Source organism: Bos javanicus, chromosome 29, assembly GCF_032452875.1.
Source record: "Bos javanicus breed banteng chromosome 29, ARS-OSU_banteng_1.0, whole genome shotgun sequence".
In the NCBI taxonomy this organism is placed as follows: domain Eukaryota; kingdom Metazoa; phylum Chordata; class Mammalia; order Artiodactyla; family Bovidae; genus Bos; species Bos javanicus.
In genome coordinates, this window is record NC_083896.1 from 6,112,239 (window position 1) to 6,139,768 (window position 27,530).

At 36.5% G+C, this 27,530-nt stretch overlaps 1 protein-coding gene across 2 annotated transcripts in view; it reads right to left on the reverse strand.

Annotated features, from left to right (window-relative positions):
* FOLH1 (folate hydrolase 1) overlaps window positions 1-27,530 on the reverse strand; it is a 72,505-nt gene that overhangs the window by 38,677 nt on the left and 6,298 nt on the right. The window contains exons 3-7 of one of the 2 annotated variants that reach the window (XM_061406012.1): window positions 24,731-24,917; window positions 19,401-19,502; window positions 7,138-7,263; window positions 5,719-5,905; window positions 1,422-1,515 (exon numbers count right to left, since the gene is read on the reverse strand). In XM_061406012.1, the coding sequence (XP_061261996.1) occupies window positions 1,422-1,515; window positions 5,719-5,905; window positions 7,138-7,263; window positions 19,401-19,502; window positions 24,731-24,917 (696 nt within the window). Of the gene's footprint in view, window positions 1-1,421; window positions 1,516-5,718; window positions 5,918-7,137; window positions 7,264-19,400; window positions 19,503-24,730; window positions 24,918-27,530 lie in introns of both variants that reach the window. The other variant, XM_061406011.1, reaches the window with a different exon arrangement.

Here is a 27,530-nt window from a genome sequence, read left to right on the forward strand (position 1 = left end):
GGACCTAATTAAACTTAAAAGCTTTTGCACAACGAAGGAAACTATAAGCAAAGTGAAAAGACAGCCTTCAGAATGGGAGAATATAATAGCAAATGAAACAACTGACAAAGAATGTCAAAAATATATATGCAGCTCATGCAGCTCAATACCAGGAAAATAAAGGACCCAATAAAAAAATGGGCCATAGAAATAAACATACATTTCTCCAAAGAAGACATACAGATGGCTAACAAACGCATGAAAAGATGCTCAACATCACTCAATATCAGAGAAATGCAAATCAAAACCACAATGAGGTACCATTTCATGCCAGTCAGAATGGCTGCTATCAAAAAGTCTACAAACAATAAATGCTGGAGTGGGTGCGGAGCAAAGGGAACCCTCTTACACTATTGGTGGGAATGCAAACTAGTACAGCCACTATGGAGAACAGTGTGGAGATTCCTTAAAAACCTGGAAACAGAACTTCCGGAAGACCCAGCAATCCCACTGCTGGGCATACACACCAAGGAAACCAGAATTGAAAGAGACACATGTAACCCAATGTTCATTGCAGCGCTATTTACAATAGCCAGGACATGGAAGCAACCTAGATGCCCATCAGCGGGTGAATGGATAAGAAAGCTGTGGTACATATACACAATGGACTATTACTCAGCCATTAAAAAGAATGCATTTGAGTCAATACTAATGAGTGGATGAAAGTGGAGCCTATTATACAGAGTGAAGTAAGTCATAAAGAAACCCACCAATACAGTATATTAATGCATATATCTGGAATTTAGAAATATAGTAACGATGACCCTATATGCCAGACAGCACAAGAGACACAGATATAAAGAACAGACTTTTGGACTCTGGGAGAAGGTGAGGGTGGGATGATTTGAGAGAATAGCATTGAAACATGTGTATTATCATGTTTCAAAACTGGATTACCAGTCCAGGTTCGATGCCTAAGTGAGGGTGCTCAGGGCTGGTGCACTGGGACAACCCAGAGGGATGGGATGGGGAGGGAGGGGGGAGGGGGGTTCAGGATGGGGAACACATGTACACTCGTGGCTGATCCATGTCAATGTATGGCAAAAACCTCTACAATATTGTTATTAACCTCCAATTAAAATAAATTAGTTTTTTAGAAAACTAAAAAAGAAAAAAAGCACAGTGGATCAAATGATTGTTACAATCCCTGAAGTTGATGATCTGGAAAGACTCACTTTCATGGTGGTATTTCACTTTATTATCAGTATTTAAAGCAAATCCCGGATTAGAATCACTGTTGTATAAAACACTGCTAAAATTGTATATTCCACCCACCACAGAGAACTTTGGTATGGAATAATGAAGACAAAAGCATGACACCTGAAGAATGTCGGTAAAGAGAATTACTCAAATAGCCATCTGCTTGTTTCTTACAAACTTACTCCAGGAGCTTCTGTGCATCATAGTATCCAATTGGATGAACAGGAATGTTTGGAAGACCGACAGCCTCTGCGATTTCACGTCTATAAGCATATTCTGAAAAAGTTGAACATATTTCTAATAAAAATGGAGTCCCTTTCAAAATGTTCTCTGTAAATCACACTAAGGTGAAAGTCAAAAAAATAACAATAATAATAAGGTGAAAGTCACTGTCATGCCTGACTCTTTGCAACCCCAGGGGCTATACAGTCCATGGAATTCTCCAGGCCAGGATACTGGAGTGGGTAGCCTTTTCCTTCTCCAGGGCATCTTCCCAACTCAAGAATCAAACCCAGGTCTCTTGCATTGCAGAATTCTTTACCAGCTGAGCCAAATCACACTAAACACACTTTTAAATTGCATATACTAGAACTGTTAAAAAGACAGCTTCAAATGTTAACAAAAATGTGCTGCAACTGAAACTCTCATACATTTCTTCTAAGAGTGTATATACTCTTTACAGTCACTTTAAACAACTTCTTTGCAAATTAATATTATGCAGAAAATTATACGCTATGGCACAACAACTACGCTCCTAGTATTTACCCAGGAAAGACAGAAACATGTTCACAGAAAGACCTGCAGAAGACTGCTCATAGCAGCTGAATCTGGGTAGCCAATACTGGGAACCATCCTGCTGTTCACAAACAGGAGAATGAATAAGCAATTTATAAAGGAGTCCCATAATAGAATTCTACTCAGCAATTAAAGGGAATGAACTATCAATACACACAATAACATGACTAATCTCTACTTGTTATACTGAGTGAATGCAGCAAAACAAATGATGAGGAAAAAAATCACAGATTTTTCTATGACAAGACAATTAAACTGAGAAGGAAAAAGGATAACATGCTCTGTTTGTGGCAGTCTTTGCAAGTGTGAAATGTGCATCTGCATAGTACATTAACCAGACCTCCTCAAAGTAGAATAATACCAACCTCTGAGAAAAATGAATCCTTTCTTATGATGTCAGTATTGACATTTTAAGGTTAATATTTCTTTTTCACACCATACATGGAATAGTATTAACCAAAGGCTTATTCTATTCATGCATTACTAGATCAAAATATCTTTGGTCAACTTAATGTACAAATCTAATCTGTCAGTATGATGCATAAATTCTTTTCTCAAAAACATATAAAATTGCATCTCTAACTCCCAACCAGTGGAACAGTTCTCAGAGCTTCTGAGAATCTGTTCCCTGGGTTATACTCCTCAGTTTGGCATAAATAACATTATCTTTCCTTTCTTCTTAGCTTGACTGTTACTTGATTTTCTGTCAACACACAAAAGAACAGATATAATCTGATTCAATTTATATGAAGCTCAAAACCAAGCTAATGAATGACAAAAGATATCAGAAAATGGCTGCTTCTAGGGGTGGGGCTATGGTAAAAACTGACCAAAAATGGGCACCAGAGAACTTTCTGAAGTCACAGAAATGTCCTATATCTTATTTTGAGTGACACAGATACATACAACTTTTTTAATTTAGTGAATTAACGCTTAAGATCGTTGCATGTTATTACATGTAAACTCTACCTCAAAATAAAAACACACATCCTGTCATTTCTCCAGATTTAAGAAAAATAAAAGCTATTTTTCCATTTTTTTCTCCAAAATTTCAAATCACAAGAAATTTATTGTTAATGTTCAGCTGCTCAATCGTGTCCAACTCTTTGCGACCCCGTGGACTGCAGCATGCCAGGTTTCCCTTTCCTTCACCATCTCCCAGAGCTTGCTCAAACTCATGTCCATTGAGTCAGTGATGCCATCCAACCATTTTGTCCTCTGTCATCCCCTTCTCCTCCTGCCTTTAATCTTTCCCAGCATCAGAGTCTTTTCCAATGAGTTGGCTCTTCACATGAAATGGCCAACATATTGGAACTTCAGCTCTAGCATCAGTCCTTCCAATGAATATTCCAAGTTGATTTCCTTTAGGATTGACTGGTTTGACTTCCTTGCAGTCCAAGAGACTCTCAAGAGTCTTCTCCAACACTAAAGTTCAAAAGCATCAATTCTTCCGCACTCAGCCTTCTTTACTGTCCAACTCTCACATCCATTCATGACTAGTGGAAAAACCAGAGCTTTAACTAGACAGACCTTAGTAATATCTCTGCTTTTGAATATGCTGTCTAGGTTGGTCATAGCTTTTCTTCCAAGGAGCAAGCATCTCTTAATTTCATGGCTGCAGTCACTATCTGCAGTGATTTTGGAGCCCAAGAAAGTAAAATCTGCTTCTGTTTCCATCTATTTGCCATGAAGGGATGGGACCAGATGCCATGATCTTAGTGTTCGGAATGTTGAGTTTTTAAGTCAGCTGTGTCACTCTCCTCTTTCGCCTTCATCAAAAAACTTTTTAGTTCCTCTTTGCTTTCTGCTACTAGGGTGGTGTCATCTGTACACCTGAGGTTATTGATATTTCTCCTGGAAATTTTGATTCCAACTTGTGCTTCATCTAGTCTGGCATTTCACATGATGTACTCTGCATATAAGTTAAATAAGCAAGGTGACAACATACAATCTTGATGTACTCCTTTCCCGATTTGGAACCAGTCTGTTATTCCATGTCTGGTTCCAAATGTTGCTTCTTGACCTGTATACAGGTTTATCAGGAGAAAGGTAACGTGGTCTGGTATTCCTATCTCCTTCAGAATTTTCCACAGTTTGTTGTAATACACATAGTCAAAGGTTTTAGTGTAGTCAATGAAGCAGAGGTAAATGTTTTTCTGGAATTCTTTTGATGTAGGTGATTGTAAAAGCTAGTCTTTTTATGGCAAAATGACATAGTAATACATTACATGGGATTTTTTTAATTTAGAGCAATAATCAAAAAAGGGCAATGAATAGACAAAGTAACATTGACAAAATGCTATTCATTATCTCTAATTTTTTGTGTCAGAACTATCCCATAATAAAGAGTGAAATTAAAAGAAAAATAAGAAAGGACACAAAAGGGAATTTCTACAATGTCATCTTTTAAATCTGAACATAGTAAACAGAAATATTCCAGTTGATTTTATTTTATGTTCATAATTTTAGCTTTTTATAACAAACAGAGCTTAGGAGAAGTTGCATTTTTCAAAACTTGGGAATAAAAAGGCTAAGTTAGTAAAGTTCAGGTAGACACATGATTTTATCACAGGATAATACGTATTGCTTAAAAAAACCTATGACAATGTACTATGTTTAAAAACTTACAAAGCCAAATACATAAGCTTTAAAGGAGTCTACAATTAGATAGAAGGATCCAAGATGAAAAATAAATATGGAAATACCACCAATACTTTGGTAACCTACTTTATCCAAGTTATAAACCTTTATTAATTTTAAACCACACAAACTAAATGATGACAGATTTTTGTAAATGTTATCAAATAGCTGAGTACATTAAAAATATGCTCCAAGTTCTCTTGTTAATAATTATACAGCAGGGCATTTCAGCATGAGACAAATACATGGACTCTGGAGCCAGATAATCAGAATTTGAATCCCCACTCCTCACTTAATGGTGCAATGAACAAGGCAGACTGTTTACTTCTTTCTGGTTTCACATTCCCCATCTGTCAAGTAGAGATAATAACACAACAAAGCTTATAGGGTCGTTAATGCATTTAAAAGCTAGAATTTTGGAAACACTCCTTGAAAGTAATCACTATTGTCTTTACACAGTAATGATACAATAAGCATTTTCCACACTCTGTATTCAAAATATGCCATTTCAGGGATTTATAGAGTTTGTTTTACTGTCCCTTATCTACAATTAGAAATTTTAAAAAACTGCAAAATCCATTAATTGGGAGAGGGCATTTATTAATACTTGGCAACAAAACATGATCTGATATAAACTAATTTGGCAGCAAGATCTGACTTGAGCAGACCTGAGGCTATTTATATTATTTATGTACCCTCTGCTTAAAATGATTATTCATACATTTTACTGTAAAATATTTACATGCTTGCTTCCCACATTTTGTCCCAGCCTATGTGAATGTTATGCAGTAAGGTATATGCACCATCTTACTTTTAAATATTTGAAAATGTCTGCATTTCAAAACCTACCAGATGCAATGGTTCCAAACAAGGGATAAGGGACCCAAACCAATAATTTTCCGACTTCAAAACCCTTTAATTTATTCTTAGATGCAAAGACAGTAAGAAAATGACATACTTTATCCTTTTGTCAAAGGGAATCTTTTGATAAAATCACTTCAAAATGTTAAAAGTCTCTGTGATGATTGAAGCCTGATCACTCACCATTTGCCGGGTAGCCAGGTGTGAGAGGGTCCCCTGCACCATTAAGATTTAAGATATTTCCACGCTGAACACCACCTCCAGGAAGATTCCAACCATCCGGATATGCCTCCACCCCAGGAGCAAAGTAATCAGCAGGATCTGAGTACAAAATGATCCCTCTGGCCCCAGCTAGCTGGGCATTTTTAACCTGGAAAACAGTCTTTCTTATTTTAGGTTGGTTATTTGAAATTACATTTAAATAAGTAACTAAAACTTATCTTCAGTCCTTATTTTTAATCCTTATGCTTACAACAAAGGACATCTCACAGAATTGGTTTTGTCTTTTTCTTATGCAAGCTCTGAAACCTAGTTTCCAGGGCTGGATTAGCCCTTGGAGCAGATTTTTTAAAATGTACATACCAGTGGTAACAGGTACCTACTATTTCCTTCCTCTAGTCTAGAAGCACAATAAACAAGTAGATTTCACAGACTAGATTCCCATTTCTTCTATGGTTGAAAGAGAATATTTTTTAAATTAATTTCCCACAAAAGGGAAAAAAAAAAATCAAGTACTCTATGTGCTCAGTCCCTCAGTTGTATCTGATTTCTTGTGACCCTATGGTCTGTACCCACCAGGCACCTCTGTCCATGGGACTTCTCAGGTAAGAATACTGGAGTGGGCTGCATTTCCTACTCCAAGGGATCTTCCTGACCCAGCGATCGAACCCCTATCTCTGGCATCTCCTGCACTGGCAGGCACAATCTTTATCACTATACTACCTGGGAAGCCCCAAATCAAGTGTTGGTAACTTTCAAAACTGCTGTGCATAGATTGGCTTGTCTCATTACCTCTAACAAAGAATTAACACCAAAATTTAATTTAGTAAATATTTTCAAAGATAATATTTAAAGATACTAAAGACTAACAACAAATCCAATGCACGCTACTTCATAGACTACAGGGACAATGTGTAGATATGGAAAAACCTGCAATGTTCTCCTTGAACTTCTACAGAGGCCAAATTCCAACGACCCAGGTTAAAACCTGCCTATAAACTAGCACATGTATCCTCCCTCTTAGGCAGGAATGGTAAAGAGTATGGGAAAATCATGGTCATCAAAAAATTTTAAGGATGTGGTTCTACCCATGTAAGATACAATATGAAAAACAGAAAGCGTTAGTCCCTCAGTCATGTCTGACTCTCTGCGACCCTATGGACTGCAGACCACCAGGCTCCTCTGTCCACGGGATTCCCCAGGCAAGAACACTGGAGTGAGTAGCCATTCCCTTCTCCAGGGGGTCTTCCGGAGCCTGGGATTGAACCCAGGTCTCCTGCATTGCAGGCAGATTCTTTACTGTCTCAGCCATCAGGAAAGCCCAAGATACAATATAACTTTTTATTTTTACTGAAAAGAAAAACAGAGTTGTGGTTTTTTTACCTTATTTCCTCTGAAAATTTTCCCATATCTGGCAATCAGAATCTTCCCAGAGCAATTGATTTTCATGTCCCGCTCCAGTTTAAAGAAGTCTTCAGTTCGTGCATAGTTAACATACACCAGGTCACCCTGTTGAGAACATAGATGACTTAGTACAAGAAAGATTTCATAAAAGAGGTTTCTCGGCATGAAGACTGTTTCGCGTTTTTGAAAGAGGAAAGAAGCAAGAGTATGTAAGAGGGTCAAAAAAGCCTCTGGTAAGAGATTCAGGGGAGAAATGAACTTGAATTGAGAAGGCAATTAGCTGGGTAGAGACTTATTAATTAAATATTAAGTTTTGTTTATGTCAAGATCTCCTCTGTAGTGACTATAAAACTATAGAAAAGCATTCCCCAGGAAAATGTACATAAACAAATACACTGTCCTATGCAATTTGGAGGGACGAGGTTCCCTAGGTTAAAAAGCCCTTCATGAGAGCTTTATTCTCTTTGAAGTATATTCACAATGCATCTTCACACAACCAGGTAAGAAACAATGGTCAGGTAATGCCACTACTTTACAAATTTGGCTTCATATCATTATAATGATCACAAGGAAATCTCTGAGTCTCAACATTATCATTTGTAAAATGGCCTGCTAGATTAGATCAGTGTTCTTCACACACTTTTTTTCTTTTTGCTTACCTACTCCTTAAATTAATTTTGAAAAGCAATGTATCTCTCCTTTATTTTTAGGTTCACATCTGAAATTGTTTGTCATATCTTTAAGTTGCCATAAAGAATACAATTTCCAGCACATTACAAATATTAACATTTTCAGAAGCAATTTTACCTCTTTTATTTATATCCAAAAGAATTTAAATACTATAATGATTTATTATTCAACATCATTCAACAACATTGTAAAGCCACACTCTTCAGTCAGAATTTTATCAAGTTTTCTCCTTGAACATGTATTTTCCCCCTTGCCTAAAGCATCTTACTATATACTAAGGTGACACCAGGGTGTCCTGCCTAGATTCCTCCTCATTGAAGATGCCCTTGCTCCAGAGAAGGAAGGCTCTCTGCAGGCCATCAGAGGGCTCTCTGTCAGCCCTTGCTCAAGACCAGATACACACAGCCACTCTGCTCGAGGTCATGTCCTTCCAGGATACACATGGTCAATGACTGATCCATGTGGGAACAGAAAGATCTGGTCATCTTTGTCCAGCCCAGGGCATTCTGAAGGGCTATTCTGACTCCAGAGCAGCCCATTGGGTCAGTTGAGGCTGTCCTTGAACTGGCATTGAACTGCAATTTCTCCCTCTGTTTGTTCCAGCTTCCTTCCCCTCCCTGCCACAGATATTGATCCCAAGAGAACACTCCTTAATTAACATCTAGCATGGCAAATTCCATTTCAGTTTCTGCTGCCTAGAAATCTGGATAATGCTTGTAAATCTTAATCACTGCCAAACCTGCCTTGATTAAGAATCCGTGTATAGTGTTTAAAAATATTTATTTCCTATGACAAGCTGTACATGTTAGGAAAATTCTTCATGTGACTTACTATTATAATTATTAGCAGTATCAAAGTGAGTCTAAGCATCATTACAAACTTTCATAAACAATGCCTAAGCATAAAATTTTGCTTGAAATACAACTTTCAGTGCTATGGGATGTTAAAACATTTGGTCATAGATCTATGGATGAAAAAATTATTTCCAGAATAAGTCAGGACTATCAGTTCCATTCACATTTCTCATTGTTAGACATGTTTTGAGAAATTTTAGGATATGAATGAAAAAAAAGTTGTTATGGAATTTTCCCTGAATTATTTTAACTCTTTCCAAGTTACAACCCCTAAATCTCACACTGATCTGTTATCCAAGTTAATTCTAATGGTTTTAGCTGGAAACTCAATTAGACTCATCTTTAATTTTGTTCAACTATAAACCATTTGACTTGACAAATTTCTGTCACCTAGCTATTAGAATCTTTCACTAGCATCTATTTGTTTGGAGGCCTAGAGATTTTTTTTTTTTTTTACAACTCAGAGATATGTTTCAGGATGGATGAGTGATGTCTCTCATTCATAAAATAAGAAATAAATAATTGTAAATCAGGGAGGTGGGAACAGGGGACCAGCAGAGCCTTACCACAGGCTAGTTCTCAATTCCATGAAGAATCCACTGAGAAACAAATAATGTGATTGTTTTATTTTAAATGATCCTATATCTGCCTTTGGAAAGTCTTTACATACCCTAGCGTTTGAAGTCCCCATCCTACACTATTTCTAATATCCTATCCTTGTCTCACACTATTTCTAGTATCCCATCATTTTATTTTGGTTATTGTTTTCCTCTTTGACTATGTCTCATAACACATGCACAACAAATTTATAATGTATTGCAATAAGGTTGTTTCCAAGCTGACTCTCGGATTCCTTCCACAAATATGTTGAAGACATATCATTCTAGGGACTGCAGATACAGAGAATCCCTGTCTTTGAAGAAACTTTTGTTCATGTGGAAGGCAGAGACAATAAAGCATAAAAGTAATAAGCAAATTGTGAAAGTGAAGTTGCTCAGTCGTGTCTGACTCTTTGCAACCCCATGGACTGGGGCCTACCAGGCTCCTCTATCCATGGGATTTTCCAGGCAATAGTACTGGAGTGGATTGCCATTTCCTTCTCCAAGGGATCTTCCCAACCCAGGGATTGAACCCGGGTCTCCTACATTGTAGATAGACGCTTTACCGTCTGAGCCACCAGGGAAGTCCTGGTAAAAGCAAATTGTATACAATATTAAAAAGTGATGAGTTCTATAGAGAAAAAAAATTTAAGTTTAAATATAGTAAGCAAACAGACCTTGTATTCAGCTGTGTGCAATTTCCAAAAAAAAAAAAAAATGAAGAAAGCTTATTGAGAAAGTGACACTTGAATCTTTGCTTCAGGAAAAGGATTACTTTTAGCTATTATTTTTCTTCCCAAGATCGATGCAAGATCAACAAACTATTGATGATAGCACTGTATGTCTGGTTAATAATCATTAGCCTTCTCTAGAGCACACTTTTATTCCAACTGTGAATACATAGCCATTAACCAATTTGGTTCCAGTGAATTCTGTTTAGCATAAATGTTCTACTTGAAATTTATTCATATATAATATCACGAACTTTGGGAAAACTGACTACTTCTTTAAATGCCTGTAAATTGTAGCTACCTTTTAATCTGCACATCTCACAGAACAAATTGGGATGGAGAAGGGACAGGAGAAGAAATGAGTTTGAAAATGACAGAAAACTTTGAAAATGAAAACAAGTGTAGGCAGACAGGTCCTCTTGGCACTTCACAAATGCAAGCTGTCATTGCTAGTTAGAAAAAATCTTTGTTTTCAGACAATGACCTTCTTGTAAAATTTACACTGCACAATTGTTCTATAACTGGAAATAATTAACAATGTTGCACTGTTAGAATTTTCCATTTCTTTCAAGCTTCCATCTTCCTGTTCTTGTTAATAGAGACAGAACTGGGACATAAGATCAATGGTTTTCAAAGCATGGTTCCTGAACCCAGAGTCAATACCATCTAGGACCTTACCAGAAACAAACTCTCAGGCTTCACCCAAGATCTAGTGAAATTTAGGGGGTGTGAATCAGAATCTGTGTTTTATAAGCCCTCTAGATTATTGTGATACAAGCTAAGTTCAAGAAACACTGAATTAAACTATAATTACAGACATTGTTGAATTGCTAATATAAATAACCTAAAGCAAAACTTCCCTGATAGCTCAGTTGGTAAAGAACATGCCTGCAATGCAGGAGTCCCCAGTTCAATTCCTGGTTTGGGAAGATCCTCTGGAGAAGGGATAGGCTACCCATTCCCATATTCTTGAGCTTCCCTTGTGGGTCAGCTGGTAAAGAATCCCCTTGCAATGTGGGAGACCTGGGTTTGATCCCTGGGTTGGGAAGACCCCATGGAGAAGAGAAAGGCTACCCTCTCCAGTATTCTGGCCTGGAGAATTCTGTGGACTGTATAGACCATGGGGTCGCAAAGAGTCGGACATGACCAAGCCACTTTCACTTTCAGAGGATTCAGATGTAGATCCACAGATGGTGTGTGCTTAGTCACTTAGTTAAGACCAGGATCCTCTGTCCATAGAGATTCTCCAGGCAAGAATACTGGAGTGGGTAGCCTGTCCCTTCTCCAGGGCAACTTCTCACCCAGGAATCGAACCAGGGTCTACTGCATTGCAGGCAGATTCTTTACCAGCTGAGCTACCCAAGATCCATAGACGCTTATGGTGAAACATCCTAAGAACACATACAGACATACATAATTAAAAAACAAATACATGAGAATCCCATGTATTTTCCAGCCTTGCATTAATATAGAAAGTTTAAATCTACTTGAAAGAAATGAGTTAATCATCTCTATAATATAATTTTCTTATGAGTAAAATAATTCTGTCATAACTGGACAGTTGCATTTCAAAGAATCAAACTGGACCACTTTCTCATACCATTAAAAAAAATAAATTCAAAACAGATTAAAGAGTTAAATGTAAGACCTGAAACCATAAAACATCTAGAAGAAAACATAGGTAGCCCACTCTTTGACATCTGTCTTAGCAATGTATTTTTTTGGATAGGTCTCCTCAGGCAAGGGAAACAACAGCAAAAGAAAACAAATGGGACGACCTCAAACTAAAAAAGTTCTGCACAACAAAGGGAACTAACTCTCAATATAACTAAAAGGCTGTCTACTGAATGGGAAATGTATTTGCCAATGATACATCTGATAAGAGGCTAATATCCAAAATATACAAAGAATATAAACAAACAAACAATCCGATTGAAAAAATGGGCAGAAAATGGAATAGTCATTTTTCCAAAGAAGACATACAGATAGCCAACAGGCACATGAAAAAATGTTTAACATCATTAACCATCAGGGAAATGAAAACTAAAACCACAACGAGGGACCTAAGTTCGCAAGCAGTCCAGTGGTTAACACTCTATGGTCCCATTGAAGGGGCACAGGTGTGGTCCCTGGTCAGGGGGGAGCTAAGATCCCACATGTTGTGAGGCACAGCCAAAAAAAGAAAAAAACACAGTGAGATATCACCTTACATCTATCAGAATGGCTATCACCAAAATGACAACAAATAACGTGATGGTGAGGATGCAGAGAAAAGGGAACACTCTGGCACAGTTGCTGGGCTTCCCAGGTGGCTCCATGGTAAAGAATCTGCCTGCCACTGCAGGAAATGCAAGAAAAGATCCCTGGGTCAGGAAGATCCCTTGGAGGAGGAAATGGCAACCCTCTCCAGTATTCTTGCCTGGAAAATCCCATGGACAAAGAAGCTTGGCGGGTTATAGTCCATAGGGCTGCCAAGAGTCGGCCACAACTGAGCACACACACACACTGGCATGGGCAGTCGCTATGGAAAACAGCATGGTGGTTCCCTCCAAAATTAAAAATAGAACTGCCATACAATGCAGGAATTCCACTCTTGGGGCATATCCAATCCTGATATTTATCAGAAAACAAAAACACCAATTCAAAAAGACACATGCAACCCTATGTTCACTGCATCATCATTTATAATAGTCAAGAAATGGAAGCAACTTAAACTCCCATCAAAGAAGATAGATAAAGAAGATGTGGAAAATATAATCTACAATGCAGTATTACTCAGCCATAAGAAGAATGAAATCGTTTCATTTGCATCAACACAGATGGACCTAGAGGGTATTCACCCGAGTGAAATAAGTCAGAATAAGAAAGACAAATACCTGATGACTTGACGTACATGTGGAATCTAAAAAACACATGAATAAACAAAGCAAAACAGTGACAGTCATAGATACAGAGGGCAAGCTGGTAGTTGCCGAAGGGGAGGGAGTGAAAGGATGAGAGAAATACGTGAGGGAGATTGAGAAGTATAAACTTCCAGGTACAAGATAAAGAAACAGGTATGAAATGTACTATCTGGAGACTATAATCAGTAACTATTAATACATCATATCTTTGTGTAGTGACAGATGATAACTAGACTCATTGTGGTGATCATTTTGAAATATACAAAAATAATGAATCATGTTGCATAACTGAAACTAACAGAGTGTTATGGGTCAACTGTACTTCAAAAACAAATGCATAGAGATCAGATCTGTGGTTACCAGAGATGGAGGGTGAGGGGTAGTGGGTACTGGAGAAAGGCAGTCCACGTGTATAAACTTCCAGTTAAAAGATAAGTAAGTACTAGACTTGAAATGTACAACACTGTAAATAAAATTAATTCTGCTGTATCTTATATAGGAAAGTTATCAAGAGAGTAAATCCTAAGAGTTTTAGTCACAAGAAAAAAAATTTTTTTTATATTTCTTTGTATCTTTATCACTAAATTTATTGTCATAATTTTGTCATGATGTATGTAAAGTCAAATCATTATGTTGTATATCTTAAGCTCGTACAGTTATTCTTGTTTAGTTGCTGCGTCGTGTCTGACTCTTGTCACCCTGTGGAGTGTAGCCCGCCAGGCTCCTCTGTCCATAGGATTCTCCAGGCAAGAATACTGGAGTGGGTTGCCACTTCCTTCTGCAGGGGATCTTCCTGATACAGGGATCGAGCCCATGTCTTCTGCATTGCAGGCAAATTTTTCACTACTGAGCCACAAGGGAAGCCCCAAACTTATAGTCTTATTGAGATACCAATTATATCTCAGTAAAACTAGAACATTCAGAAAACTAAGATTATGGCATCTGGTCCCATCACTTCACAGGAAATAGATGGGGAAACAGTGGAAACAGTGTCAGACTTTATTTTTGGGATCCAAAATCACTGCAGATGGTGACTGCAGCCATGAAATTAAAAGACGCCTACTCCTTGGAAGGAAAGTTACGACCAACCTAGGTGGCATATTCAAAAGCAGAGACATTATTTTGCCAACAAAGGTCCGTCTAGTCAAGGCTATGGTTTTTCCAGTGGTCATGTATGGATGTGAGAGTTGGACTGTGAAGAAAGCTGAGCGCCGAAGAATTAATGCTTTTGAACTGTGGTGTTCGAGAAGACTCTTGAGAGTCCCTTGGACTGCAAGGAGATCCAGCCAGTCCATTCTAAAGGAGATAGTCCTGGGTGTTCTTTGGAAGGAATGATGCTAAAGCTGAAACTCCAGTACTTTGGCCACCTCATGTGAAGACTTTACTCATTGGAAAAGACCCTGATGCTGGGAGGGATTGGGGCAGGAGGAGAAGGGGACGACAGAAGATGAGATAGCTGGATGGCATCACCTACTCGATGGACATGAGTTTGGGTGAACTCCAGGAATTGGTGATGGACAGGGAGGCCTGGCGTGCTGCAATTCATGGGGTCGCAAAGAGTTGGACATGACTGAGCGACTGAACTCAACTGAAAACTAGAAGAAAACAAATGAAAAAACAAAAAGAAACAAAAAACAATGTACAAAACTAACTGGGGAATTTTCACTGGTTATAGAGTAAACCTACAAACTGAGCGCTTATCTTATAAAACTCTGTCTTCCCAGCCAGAAACATGATCTTCTTCATACATAATATTGTCACTGCTCAAAAAATTTCACTGTTCTTCAACCAGTCACACTCATTTAATAATTTTTACAATTCATTTTATATTTGAGGGCTATTTTAAACTACATATTTGTTATATTTTCTGCTATTACATATCATTTGTCCTTATATTTAATTGGTAATATCATGGCTATTTTTAAATAAAGAGCTATTAGTATTTTGGGGATATTCTGACTGTATCACTGTAAATAAAGAATGAGGAAATTAAGAAAGACCCAAAGTGTGAAAATATAAAGAGAACACTGGATAATGTCACAATAAAAGAATTCTCTTCAGTAAAAAGCATTATAGACAACATGAACAAATATGAATAAAATTAGAAGATGTTTGCAATATTTAAACCAATATGGGATGAATAACTAAAATATTTAAGAAACCACTGAAGTTAGTAAGAAAATGGCCAGAAATTCAACAGGAAAAGATGGCTGGTAATCATTTCACAGCATAAAAAAAAAAAAAAAGAATAGCTAACAAATAAGTATGCTTAGATATCTATGATCTCATTTTTAATCAAAAATGTGAATCAAAATAAATTAAAACAACAGTAACACAATCCAGTTCAGTTAAGTTGCTCAGTCGTGCCTAACATTTTGTGACCCAAAGGACTGCAGCACACCAGGCTTCCCCTTCTATCACCAACTCCTGGAGCTTGCTCAAACTCATGTCCACCGAGTCAGTGATGTCATTCAACCATCTCATCCTCTGTTGTCCCCTTCTCCTCCTGCCCTCAATCTTTCCCAGCATCGGGGTCTTTTCCAATGAGTCAGTTCTTCACATTAGGTGGCCAAAGTATTGGAGTTTCAGCTTCAGCATCAGTCCTTCCAATTAATATTCAGGATTGACTTCCTTTAGGATTAACTGTTTTGATCTCCTTAGTGTTCAAGGGACTCTCAAGGGTCCTCTTCTCCAGCATCACAGTTTGAAAGCATCAATTCTTTGGTGCTCAGCTTTCTTTTTGGTCCAACTCTCACATCCACACATGACTACTGGAAAAACCACAGCTTTGACTATATGGACCTCTGTCGGAAAAGTGACATCTCTGCTTTTTAACATGCTGTCTAGGTTTGTCATAGCTTTTCTTCCAAGGAGCAAACTTTTTTTAATTTCATAGCTACAGTCACCATTTGCAGTGATTTTGGAGCCCAAGAAAATAAAGTCTGTCACTGTTTCCATTGTTTCCCCATCTATTTGCCATGAAGTAGCTGGACCAAATACAAAAACAGAATAGTTTTTCATTTTTCAAAAGTTGAGTTTGAAGCCAGCTTTTTCACTCTCCTCTTTCACCTTCTACAGATGAAGAGGCTCTGTAGTTTCTCTTCACTTTCTGCCATAAGGGTGGTATCATCTGCATATTTGAAGTTATTGATGTTTCTCCCAGCAATCTTGATTCCAGCTTGTGCTTAATCCAGCCCAGCATTTCGCATGATGTACTCTGCAGAGAAGCTAAATAAGCAGGGTGGCAATATAGAGCTTTGACATAACTCCTTTCCTGATTTGGAACCAGTCCACTGTTCCATGTCCGGTTCTAAGTGTTGCTTCTTGACCTACATACAGATTTCTCAGGAGGCAGGTAAGGTGGTCTGGTATTTCCATGTCTTTCAGAATTTTCCACAGTGTTTTGTGATCCACAGAGTCAAAGGTTTTGGTGTAGTCAATGAAGCAGAAATAGATGTTTTTCTGGAACTCTCTTGCTTTTTTTATGACCCAACAGATTTTGGCAACTTGATCTCTGGTTCCTCTGCCTTTTCTAAACCCATTTTGAACATCTGGAAGTTCTCAGTTCACGTATTATTGATGCCTGGCTTGGAGAATTTTGAGCATTACTTTACTAGCGTGTGAGATGAGTGCAATTGTGCAGTAGTTTGAACATTCTTTGGCATTGCCTTTCTTTGTGATTGGAATGAAAACTGACCTTTTCCAGTCCTGTGGCCACTGCTGAGTTTTCCAAATCTGCTGGCAATTGAGTCCAGCATTTTAACAGCATCATCTTTTAGGATTTGAAATAGCTCAACTGGAATTCCATCACCTCCACTAGCTTTGTTCACAGAATCACAGAAAACTAACCAAACTAATCACATGGATAATAGCCTTGTCTAACTCAATGAAACTATGAGCCATGCCATGTAGGGCCACCCAAGATGAATGGGTCATGGTGGAGAGTTCTGACAAAACGTGGGCCACTGGAGAAGGAAATGGCAAACCACTTCAGTATTCTTGCCTTGAGAACCCCAAACTAACAAAACAACACAATTAGACAGGCAAAATTTAGAAAGTTATATAACCTCAATTATTGATGAAAATCTGAGGGAAAAGGAACGCTCATATATAGTGTTGAAAAGAGCGATAAACGGCTGCAGTCTGAACACTGTGAAATGTAGCATTCCTTACAAACCGGCAATCCCACTACTGGTTTACTGTACACAGAGAAACCCTTGCAAGCCCACACAGGGACATGTATGAGCACAAGCTCTCCAACACTGTTTGTGGTAATTCAGATTTAGAGGCAAACCACATGTTTGCCACTAAGAGAATGGATAAGCTACATGCGGTGTGCACATAACATGGGGTACTCTGCAAGAGTAAAAAGTAATGAACCACTCTGACATAAAATAGATTTTTAAAAAATAGCTAATTGAAAATAGTCATAGACCAAGACCTAAGATATATTATTTGCATATATTCAAAATATACCAATCACTAATAAGCCCATGTTTTTATATGAATATATACATTCCTAAAAGTATAAATACATTACAGATGATGGCAGGGTATAGGGGATGTGGAGATAAGGAATGAGATTGAAAATAAGGATAAAAGATGAAAGGAAAGAAATTAAATTAGGAATCTTACATGGACCCATGATGGTAATGTGCCTTACCCAGAAGATAAAGTCTATTTAACTCTAGACACCTGAGATCTAAAATATATTATCTCTTCATTCCCAGTTTTTATATCCTTTATTTCTATGTCATGTCAATTACAAAGTAACTACAATGACTGTAAGGAACCTATTTATGTACAAATTTGGGGGAGAATTTTTCTAATATTGTGCCATTAACTATGACGTTAACTATTCATTTAAAACAAATTTCATACAACTGTAGAAAATACTCTAAACCTGTGAGAGTTTTTAAATATAAGTTAATCAAATGCATTAGAAAATAATAAAAAAGAGTATGTTTTTAAACTTTACATATTAAAAAATATAGCATTGCCTAATATTAAATCATAGGTTTAATAATTAATTAAAAACATAGGTTTATTGCCTATGTTTTTACAATAAACATTGACTGACTGGTGAAGTGTTTTAGTCGCTCAGTTGTGTCTGACTCTGCAACCCCTTTGACTGTAGCCTGGCAGGCTCTTCCGTCCATGAGATTTTCCACGTAAGAACACTGGAGTGGGCTGCTATTTCCTTGGAGCTTTAAATATCAATTCAGTTCTAAATGTAAATTTTTTACTAGGGATGTTTCTGATAATAGTCAAGTGTTTATCTCTCTATTGAGTGATACTTACTTCAATATTCCAACTTCTTGGAATATCCTAGGTACCTCACACCCTATATGTCCAAAACTGAACCTGCTGCTGCTAACACTTCAGTCGTGTCCGACTCTGTGCGACCCCATAGACGGCAGCCCACCAGGCTCCCCGATCCCTGGGATTCTCCAGGCAAGAACACTGGAGTGGGTTGCCCTTTCCTTCTCCAATGCATGAAAGTGAAAAGTGAAAGTGAAGTCACTCAGTGGTGTCTGACTCTTCGCGACCCCATGGACAGCAGCCCACCAGGCTCCTCTGTCCACGGGATTTTTCAGGCAAGAGTACTGGAGTAGGTTGCCATTGCCTTCTCCGAAAACTGAATCTACCTGATGTCAAATACTATAGCAAGAGAGATAACATTTTAAAAGACATTAATAAATTATATTCAACTCTTTCAAGTTTAGCTTTCTTATAAAAAACAAAGTACTATCCAAGAATCTAGGGATCTACTGTGAAAACTCAGATAATAAACATGCACACTGCCTTATTAAGTAAACCATACACATTTTCTAAAAAGGATGTCTGTATTCTTCATTTGAAAATGGCAACAATTTCAAATTCTCATTCAGGTTCTTTATAAAATCAATCCAAGTCTTACAAAGGTAGCAAAATATGTAGTATTTCCATATAGTAGAAATTAATTGGCAATAAAAAAAGAACAATCCATGGATAAGTGCAAAACATGTGAATTTTCACAGGTCCTATACTCACAAATGCTATCGATTCCATTTATATGAATTTCTAGTATAGGTAAAACGAATCAAAGGTGGCCAAAAAAAAAACCCACGGAGAATGAGAATGACTGCCTTGGGAGCATGTGGGGCTGACTGAGAAGGGGCTTAGAAGTACATTCTGAAGTGACAGTAATATTTTATGTGTAGATGGTGCTTTAATTACATAGGTGAATGCATTTGTCAAATAAATGTTCACTTTGGATATCCCCATCTCAGTGTGGTAAATTTTATCCTAAAAAACACTATGAACTCAAAATGTATATTCCTTCTTATTACTAAGACACTCTATTTCTTAAATGTAGAAAAAGATAAATTTGGATTACATCAAAAACCTCCACAATATCCCTTTAATTACTGCCTGCATATACAAGGAAGTTCTGTTTGTTATTTTTATCATATGCATTTTTACCTCCGGCATTCCTTGTGGAGAAAAGGCACTAAAGGGTGGCACAATGTCTGAGACATTTTCATATCCTGGAGGAGGCGGTTCAAATAACGATGTGTTGAAAATCTAGAGAAGCAAAGCATAATAATTAGAATCAAATCAGGTAAAGCTTAATTACTACTATCAAGCAAATAAATATGTATCATCTCTTTCGCCAGGAGAGGGTTAATCAAGATTTCTGTATTTTAAAGATGCAAATCAAAGAGCCAGACCTCTGCTAGACGCTGTGAGGAGTTCAAGAGGTGAATAAACTACAGACCCTCAGAGGGTCTACAAGCAGCAGCTTTTGATTTAGAAGGAAAAGTTCACTTTCCAAATAAAAAAATAACATCATGTAGTATTATCAGTTGGAGAAGGCAATGGCAACCCACTCCAGTACTCTTGCCTGGAAAATCCTATGGACAGGGGAGCCTGGTAGGCTGCAGTCCATGGGGTTATGAAGAGTCAGACACGACTGAGCGACTTCACTTTCCCTTTCCACTTTCATGCATTGGAGAAGGAAATGGCAATCCACTCCAGTGTTCTTGCCTGGAGAATCCCAGGGACGGGGGAGCCTGGTGGGCTGCCGTCTATGGGGTCGCACAGAGTCGGACACGACTGAAGCGACTTAGCAGCAGCAGCAGCAGCAGCAGTGTTATTACTCACTTATAAAAATGTTAAGCTAATTACTTATAAACAAATTAAAGGTTAAATTCAATTCTAACCAAACATAATTTTTCAAGTGTATCACTGACACTGTTAAGTGGGAATTAATATTATTTTACTTTCCAAACTACTAAAAAAAATAAAATTAATAAAATTAACCATTACCCCACCCCCAAAAAAGAAGAAAATAAAAAAAAAGAGAGAGAAAAGGAACATTAGGGGGAAAAAGTAAAAGTAAAATTCATATAAGTAGTATTACTGTAAGTCAGTATAACAAATTATTTTTTAATTTTTAAAAAAAGCTTAGTATGTCAGACTAGATAAATTCAACTGTGTACCATTTTACAAGAAGTTACTTAAACATATGATCACAGTAAGTCTGAAAGTAACAATGCAGAAAAAGAAACACTAAACAAATACTGTTTATATCTAATGGAAGAGCTCCAAACTACAGGAATCAACAGAATTCAAAACGGAAATAAAAATAATCCATCATTATGGTTAGAAAATCTTAATATTCCTTTCCCAGTAATTAATAAAAATAGACAAAATGAGAGCACATCAAGGATAAAGGATATTTTAGCCAAACAATTAACAAATTTTAACTAATAAGCAAATATAAAATTATTAAACTCAACAACTGAAAATATTTTTTTCAAATAACAAGAGAACATTTATAAAAATTGATGACATAATAGACTAAAGAAACGACTGCAAAGGATTAGTGTCATACAATTGCAATTATTTGATCACAATGTAGTTAATTTAGAAAATCAGATCTTGTGAGATCTAGTTGAAGTAGTTCTTAGAAGGAAATGTATGGTTTTAAATACTCATATTAAAAAAGAATAAAGGTCCAACATCAATAAATTAAGTATTCAATTGAAAATTTACAAAGAACAGCAAAATAGAGACTAGGAAGGTAAGAGGGGAACTTAAGAAAAAAAAAGTAATACAAATAAATAATATTAGGAGTAGAAAAACAGGCTTATCTATAGATCTTGCAAAAAAGATAGTAAGAAAATTCTAGGAAGAACTATGCCAATAATTGAAAACTTAGATGAAATGGAACAATGGATTTAAAAAAAAATAAAACTGACATAACAGTGCATTTTAAACGAATCTAAATAGTCCCATAACAAAAAAGAAATTGAATCAGCAGCTTAAAATCTTCCATAAAACAAAGTATCAAAACCAAGTGGTTTTCCTTTGATCTGAAATACTAAAAGATTTTTTAAATACAATACAACCTATTTCAGAGATTAAAAACTCATTTTATAAGGCAAGTATAATCTAGAAATTATAATCGAATAAGCATATTTCAGAAATACAGGCCAAACATGTTATCAATATAATAAATATATACAGATATGAGTTGAAAACTCTACTACATACTAATATTATACATTTCAAAAATGTAAACTAATCTAATATTACATCATTCATTATAATTATCATTATGAAAAAGAAAACATATGCTCATCTCAAAAGTTATCTAGAAAAAGAAAAAATTTCTGATAAAATTCAATATAAATTCATGACAAAAAAGTCTTAGTGAACTTGAAAAGTGAATTAGTGCATGCTGTGCTAAGTCGATCGAGTTGTCTCCAATCTCTGTGATCCCAGGTACAGAAGAGCATACTGGAGTGGGTTCCCATGCCCTCCTCCAGGGGATCTTCCCAACCCAGGGATCGAACCCACGTCTCTTATGTCTCCTGCATTGGAAAGTGGGTTGTTTACCACTAGTGCCACCTGGAAAGCCCTGAATTAAGGTAACCTGACATAAATATCAAAATTAAGGTGAAACATTAAAGACATTCAAGTCAAGGACACCTGCTGTCTTCACTTCCTTTCAATATTAAACTGTAGGTCCTGGCCAGTGCAGTAATTTAAAGGTGCTGGGAGATGGAGAGAGAATCTGAGCTGACACTATACTAAAGCACCAGCTACCTACTTCAGGTGCTGACAGAACCTAAAATGAAACCAAATCAACTACTACTCTTCAAAAATTCCCACATCTTCCATTTTTCCTGTTATTTTTCTCTGTAATAGAGAACAAACTGAACTGAATCACTGGGGAAAATTCTAAGCAAAACTATACTAAAGTGCAATAAAAATCCACCTTGAGAAAAAGTCATCTCATCAGCAAGTCTTTCAGTCAAGGGAGTATTCAAGCTGGTCTCACTTGATTTGCCTTTATGGCAACCTTCAATTTTACAGCATCACTGAGCAGGTGGACTTCACATCCAGTTTATGAGTTATTCCAACAACTGGGAAAAGTTTCTTATGGTCAAGGAAATGACTCTTCTGGGTGACTTCATCAAAGACAGACAATACACCAGTGAGCAATGTTCACTATCCAACATTCACTAACATAGCCTCAAACTATGTATTCTGAGTATAAGTAAAATAATTTTGGTTTACAAATTTTTATTTAACTTTTGCAACATAAAAAGGCAATATATATATATATATATATAGTTCAATCTATATGGCACATTGTCCCTACATAAATAAAGAGAAAATAATGCATAATATGTATTGAAAACATTTCTGGTAGAATCTATAAAATATTAATCATATTTGTTGTCTGTGGGAAGGAGAACATGTCTGTGCCATGCGGGACAGTAAAGTTCAAAGTTTACCTAGCTTAGCTATGAACGGTCAGTCACATTAATTGATCTGGGAGATGGGGACCCAGTAAGAGAGTATCTGTAGTTGGGGCAGAGGGGTGAGAATAGAGCTGAACTGTCACAAGGTCAAAAGAAAATGCCTGAATCTGAAACGCAAGCACTACAAGCACAACATTTAAAGAAACAGAGGTATATATATCAAAAGAAATCAACTCAGGGCTGAACAGTGATTCCCTCAGGGAAGAGGGAAATAGGGAAGAAGCAAGGCCCTTTGAAGAACTGTGTGAATATTTATGTGCAGTATAACTGGATAAAAACAAAACTGAATTAATGATATAACTTTCAAAAAAGTTAATAAGCTTTTGGCAGCTAACCCCATTCAGGAAAACCTCCAAAATGAAACTTCTAATTATATGTTTATGTTATGGGACAGGCTTTAGAAATTTCATAAATGCTTATAATAGGAAAAACAAATAATGAAATGGAATAAAAGCAAAGGTAGGGATGAAACTGGGAAGTGAAGAGGAAGAAAAGAGAAGAAAAATGAAAGTTTGTTATTTTCCTCATTGTATACAATCACCAAACTTGAGAAATCAAATTTGGTTTAATGCATTTTTTTAACCTTGTATTTTTTTAACCTTAATATACTTTTTTTAATTTTACAGTGTAGTTTTGGTTTCTGCCATACAACAATGCAAATCAGTCTTAATTATACATACACATCATCACAGAGCACCAGACTGCGCTCCCTGTGCTACACAGGGACTTCTCACCAGCTGTCCATCTTAAACCGATAGTGTATATATGTTGATGCTACTTTCTCCATCTGTCTCACTCTCTCCTTCCCCCACTGTTTTCACGTATTTTTTAATATTACTGGCATTTTACTATGTGATCAAATACTCTTCCTAAATATACTTTTAAAGACTCTTTAATAATTATATAGATAATGTCACCACTTATAAAGGCTACGGAATTTTATGGAGTATATTGGTATTCCCCATACCAACCTTAAAAATATTTTTATAATTGTGAAATGGTTTGACAGTATTTTTAAAAGTTAAACTGTATTAACTACTATAATTTAAAAAGAGTGAATATGTAAAGTTTCAACTCATATTAGGAAATTTACTATGGGATTGTATCACTGACTACAAAATAGCATATTAATCATTAAGAGGCTGATTCATTAGTCAATAAGAGGAGGTGATTAAAAATTTGTATGTACAAAAATCACATGATATTTTGTGCTGACCAATCAAACTGGATACATTTGAATCTATATGCAATTTAGAAGCTCCAGCGAAGGGGACTCAAGAAAGCTATCTAGAGGAAAAGGGCTATTTTAGATATGGATATGGTAGCTCTAAGGCAAATACTGATGAATATATGAGTTATATTTTATGAGTTTTCATATTGAATATACATCATGATATGAAATATCTCAACTACTTGTATCATCTTCTTTTCCAATTATGTGCCCTTACTAGCAAAGAAGATTGTGAATTTTTAGCATAGATGTAATTCTCGAGTGTTTCTCTCCAAACTCTCTTCTTTCCAAATGCCCACACCCAAGTTCTGGGTACACAGCTGAATACATGATCAAAGGAAATATAATCATGAATTACCAATAAAAACCTACTGGCTCAAAAAACACATCTCTCAATTTCCTAGCATCCTCAAATTGATGCATGATCTTTTATCATCTGAACCAATCAAAAGTGTATCTAATTTAGCCATAGTTTACTAACATATCATATTTTGTTAGTGAACAATAGTTAAAAAGAAGAAAATAGCAACTGTCATCAAGCATCAATTTCTCAGAATCTTTTCAACACCACGTTATATTCAAACATCATTAAGAAAGAGTTGGCACCAATAGTAAGATCATTAAAGGCATCATTCACAAGTGTCAATACTAATTTCTATCAGCGTTTGGAGATGGCACAGGGCATTCTTTTACAGAAGGCATTTCAAAACAGAAGATGGGGGAGCTTATTTTTTCTTTCTTTTTACCTCATTTCCATCTTCATCAATTATTGAGATGTAGTTGGGAACAGTCTCATTTGGATAGGACAACAGGACATCATAATGGGCTAACTCAACAGAATCCAGGCCAAATTCTTTCCACTGAGCTTGAATTTCCTTTGCAAGCTGGAAGTTTTGTTCTGTTCCAGCTAAATGCGGTATCCGTGTAAAATTACTGTTGAACAAAAATTGAAAGTAGTTAGAAATTGTTTAGTCAGCCTTTGTCTTAAGTCAACAACCAAATAAAGCAGATTTACATTTTAAAAAAATACTTTTAAATGCTACACCTTAAAAAAGCAAAGTGGTACCATTATGACATCAAATAGATTTTAAAGTGTTTTAAAATCTTCATGTTATAATTTGTACTCATTCAAGAGAAAAATCAGAAAAACTGATCCTCATAGAGAATTGATATGTGTACACCTGTAGAGGATCTCTCCATATTAGATGAGGAAAGTGTTCTATTCTTTCCTTAAGACTCAGGCATATTTGAACTTTCATGGAATTATCTATTTATTTCACCTTATAAAATATAATTGGAAAGTAAAAAATATTTTCAGCCAAAGATCAAGCTGTGACATTCCAAGAACTACTGATAATCACATTTACTTTAAAATAATGAACATTATAGCAAAGCGAGAAACCTTTTGGTTAGCAGCCATTTTAAATTGTCTTCTTTAAGAAGTAATTTGGACATATTTACACAAGCTCAAACTGAATCGCTTGTATTCCAATCACCATGCATTCTAAGTATAATACTAAAAATCAACAATGAGAATTAGTCTGACCAAGAATATCTTTAACAAATAACAAACCATGTGGCTAAAATTTTAGGTACGACAAATATTTTCAAGAATAGACTAATTTCTCATTTAGTATGTGTAGATACTGGGGCTTTTGTTTTAAAGTTCTCTTTCTTGGAAATTTGTTGTTTCCTTGAAGATTCAGTTCACTGTTATTTTCAATTTAAATCGTTTCAAGAAAAAAAATCCCATATGACAAAGCATCATGTGCATGAAACGACATTTATTCATTTCTAGCTTATAAGTGTCTTGAGCTTCATGAATTTCTCATTCTAATTATGTAGGTTTTTCTAAACTCAATCTACTTCCATTCTTACAGTGATTTAAAAAAAAAAAACAATGAATAACGAACATAGATATAGTCATCCTAATTTCAAGTGCTGAATCCCTTAAAAAAAACTAAGGGAGGAAGGGGAGTCCTGGGATTAATTTTATAATTAGAGTAAAATCATTTAAATTGTTATTTACAAAAACAGTATTACAATTCTCATTCAATAAATATTTAGAAGTTTAAAACCCTACCCAGGATTTCTAATGTGTATTTGCAAAATAAAGTAATGAAAAGAACACAATTTTAAGAGGCAAGGCATCTATGCATTTCCTCATCGACCTGGAAAGAAAACATTACACAGCCAACATGTTGCTATTTTATTCCTTATTACACAAATCCAAACTGTAACATAACTAAAATAGATGCAAAGTTTGCAAATTTCCTGAAGTCATAGCTATAACTCTATTCTTACATGAAAGAATTGTTATGAGAGGCTTGATCCTGCCCACACAGACACACACACAGGAGATCATTATCAGACTTTATTATTGAAATGACTCCCCTAAAACTAAATTCCCCTGCCAAATTCATGATGAACCTCTCTATCCAAAAAACTTTATTCCTTTTTCACATTTGGTCTCTATTCCTGTCAGCATTAAGGAGTGTCAAAGAAAAAGGCAGATTGAAATCAAGCAGTACCTCCAAGGGCCCTCCCAGATACAAAAGCCCCACGGTGCCCCCCCGTTTATACTTTGTAGTAAAAGGCTTTAATCCCCTAGGCCTTCCCTGAGTTCCAAAGAGCAGACACAAGCAATTACCATTATGGAAGTGAGTGAATACAGAAATAAAGGAACAGTGGTAAAGCAAGAAAAGTAATGATAATTTAAACAATATAACAATCTGATACATATCTTTGAGCTGTTCTGCAGAAACTGAGAACCCCACATAGCTGGAGTATGGTGACTACGTGCTGACCACAAGGACGTAGACCTGAGACTACTTAGAACCACAAAGTTGATGATTTAGATTTCTGAAACATCATCTGGTTACCTCATCACCAACCAATCAGAAGAAAGTCCATGAGCTGCAACCAGCTTCTCAAATGTTGTCTTTAAAAACCCTCCCCTTGAAAGCCATCTATGATTTCCGGTCATTTGAGTTTGAGGTGTCTGTTCTCTCTATTTGGCACCCTATAATAAACACCGTACTCCTTCACCTCAACCCAGCGTCAGTAGATTGCAGCAGGCTAGCAGACCCAAGTTTCATCAGGTAACTTGATGAGTGAAATTCCTGGTAAAAGTTTTGTTGTTATCAATCGACATACAACAAGCATGCTATGATCAGCGTTAGAATCGATTCATTTGAAGAAAAGTTGATCCTAAAAATGACGAGTAGGAAAAAAGATGTGTTTCCAAGGATAAATAAAATCAATTGCCACAAAATCGGTGTCCTACAGGTTTTGCCACTGTCTTGTTGTATGATCCTGGCCATGTCTTAAATTTCTCATTCGTTGTGAGTGCTTAGTGGCTTAGTCATGTCTGACTCTTTAAGATCCCCATGGACTGCAGCCCACCAGGCTCCTCTGTCCATGGGATTCTCTAGGCAAGAATACTGGAATCGGTTGCCATTTCTTCCTCCAGGGGATCTTCGCAACCCAGGGATGGAACCCGAGGCTCCAGTGTCTCCTGCATTGCAGATGACAGGATTATTGGCC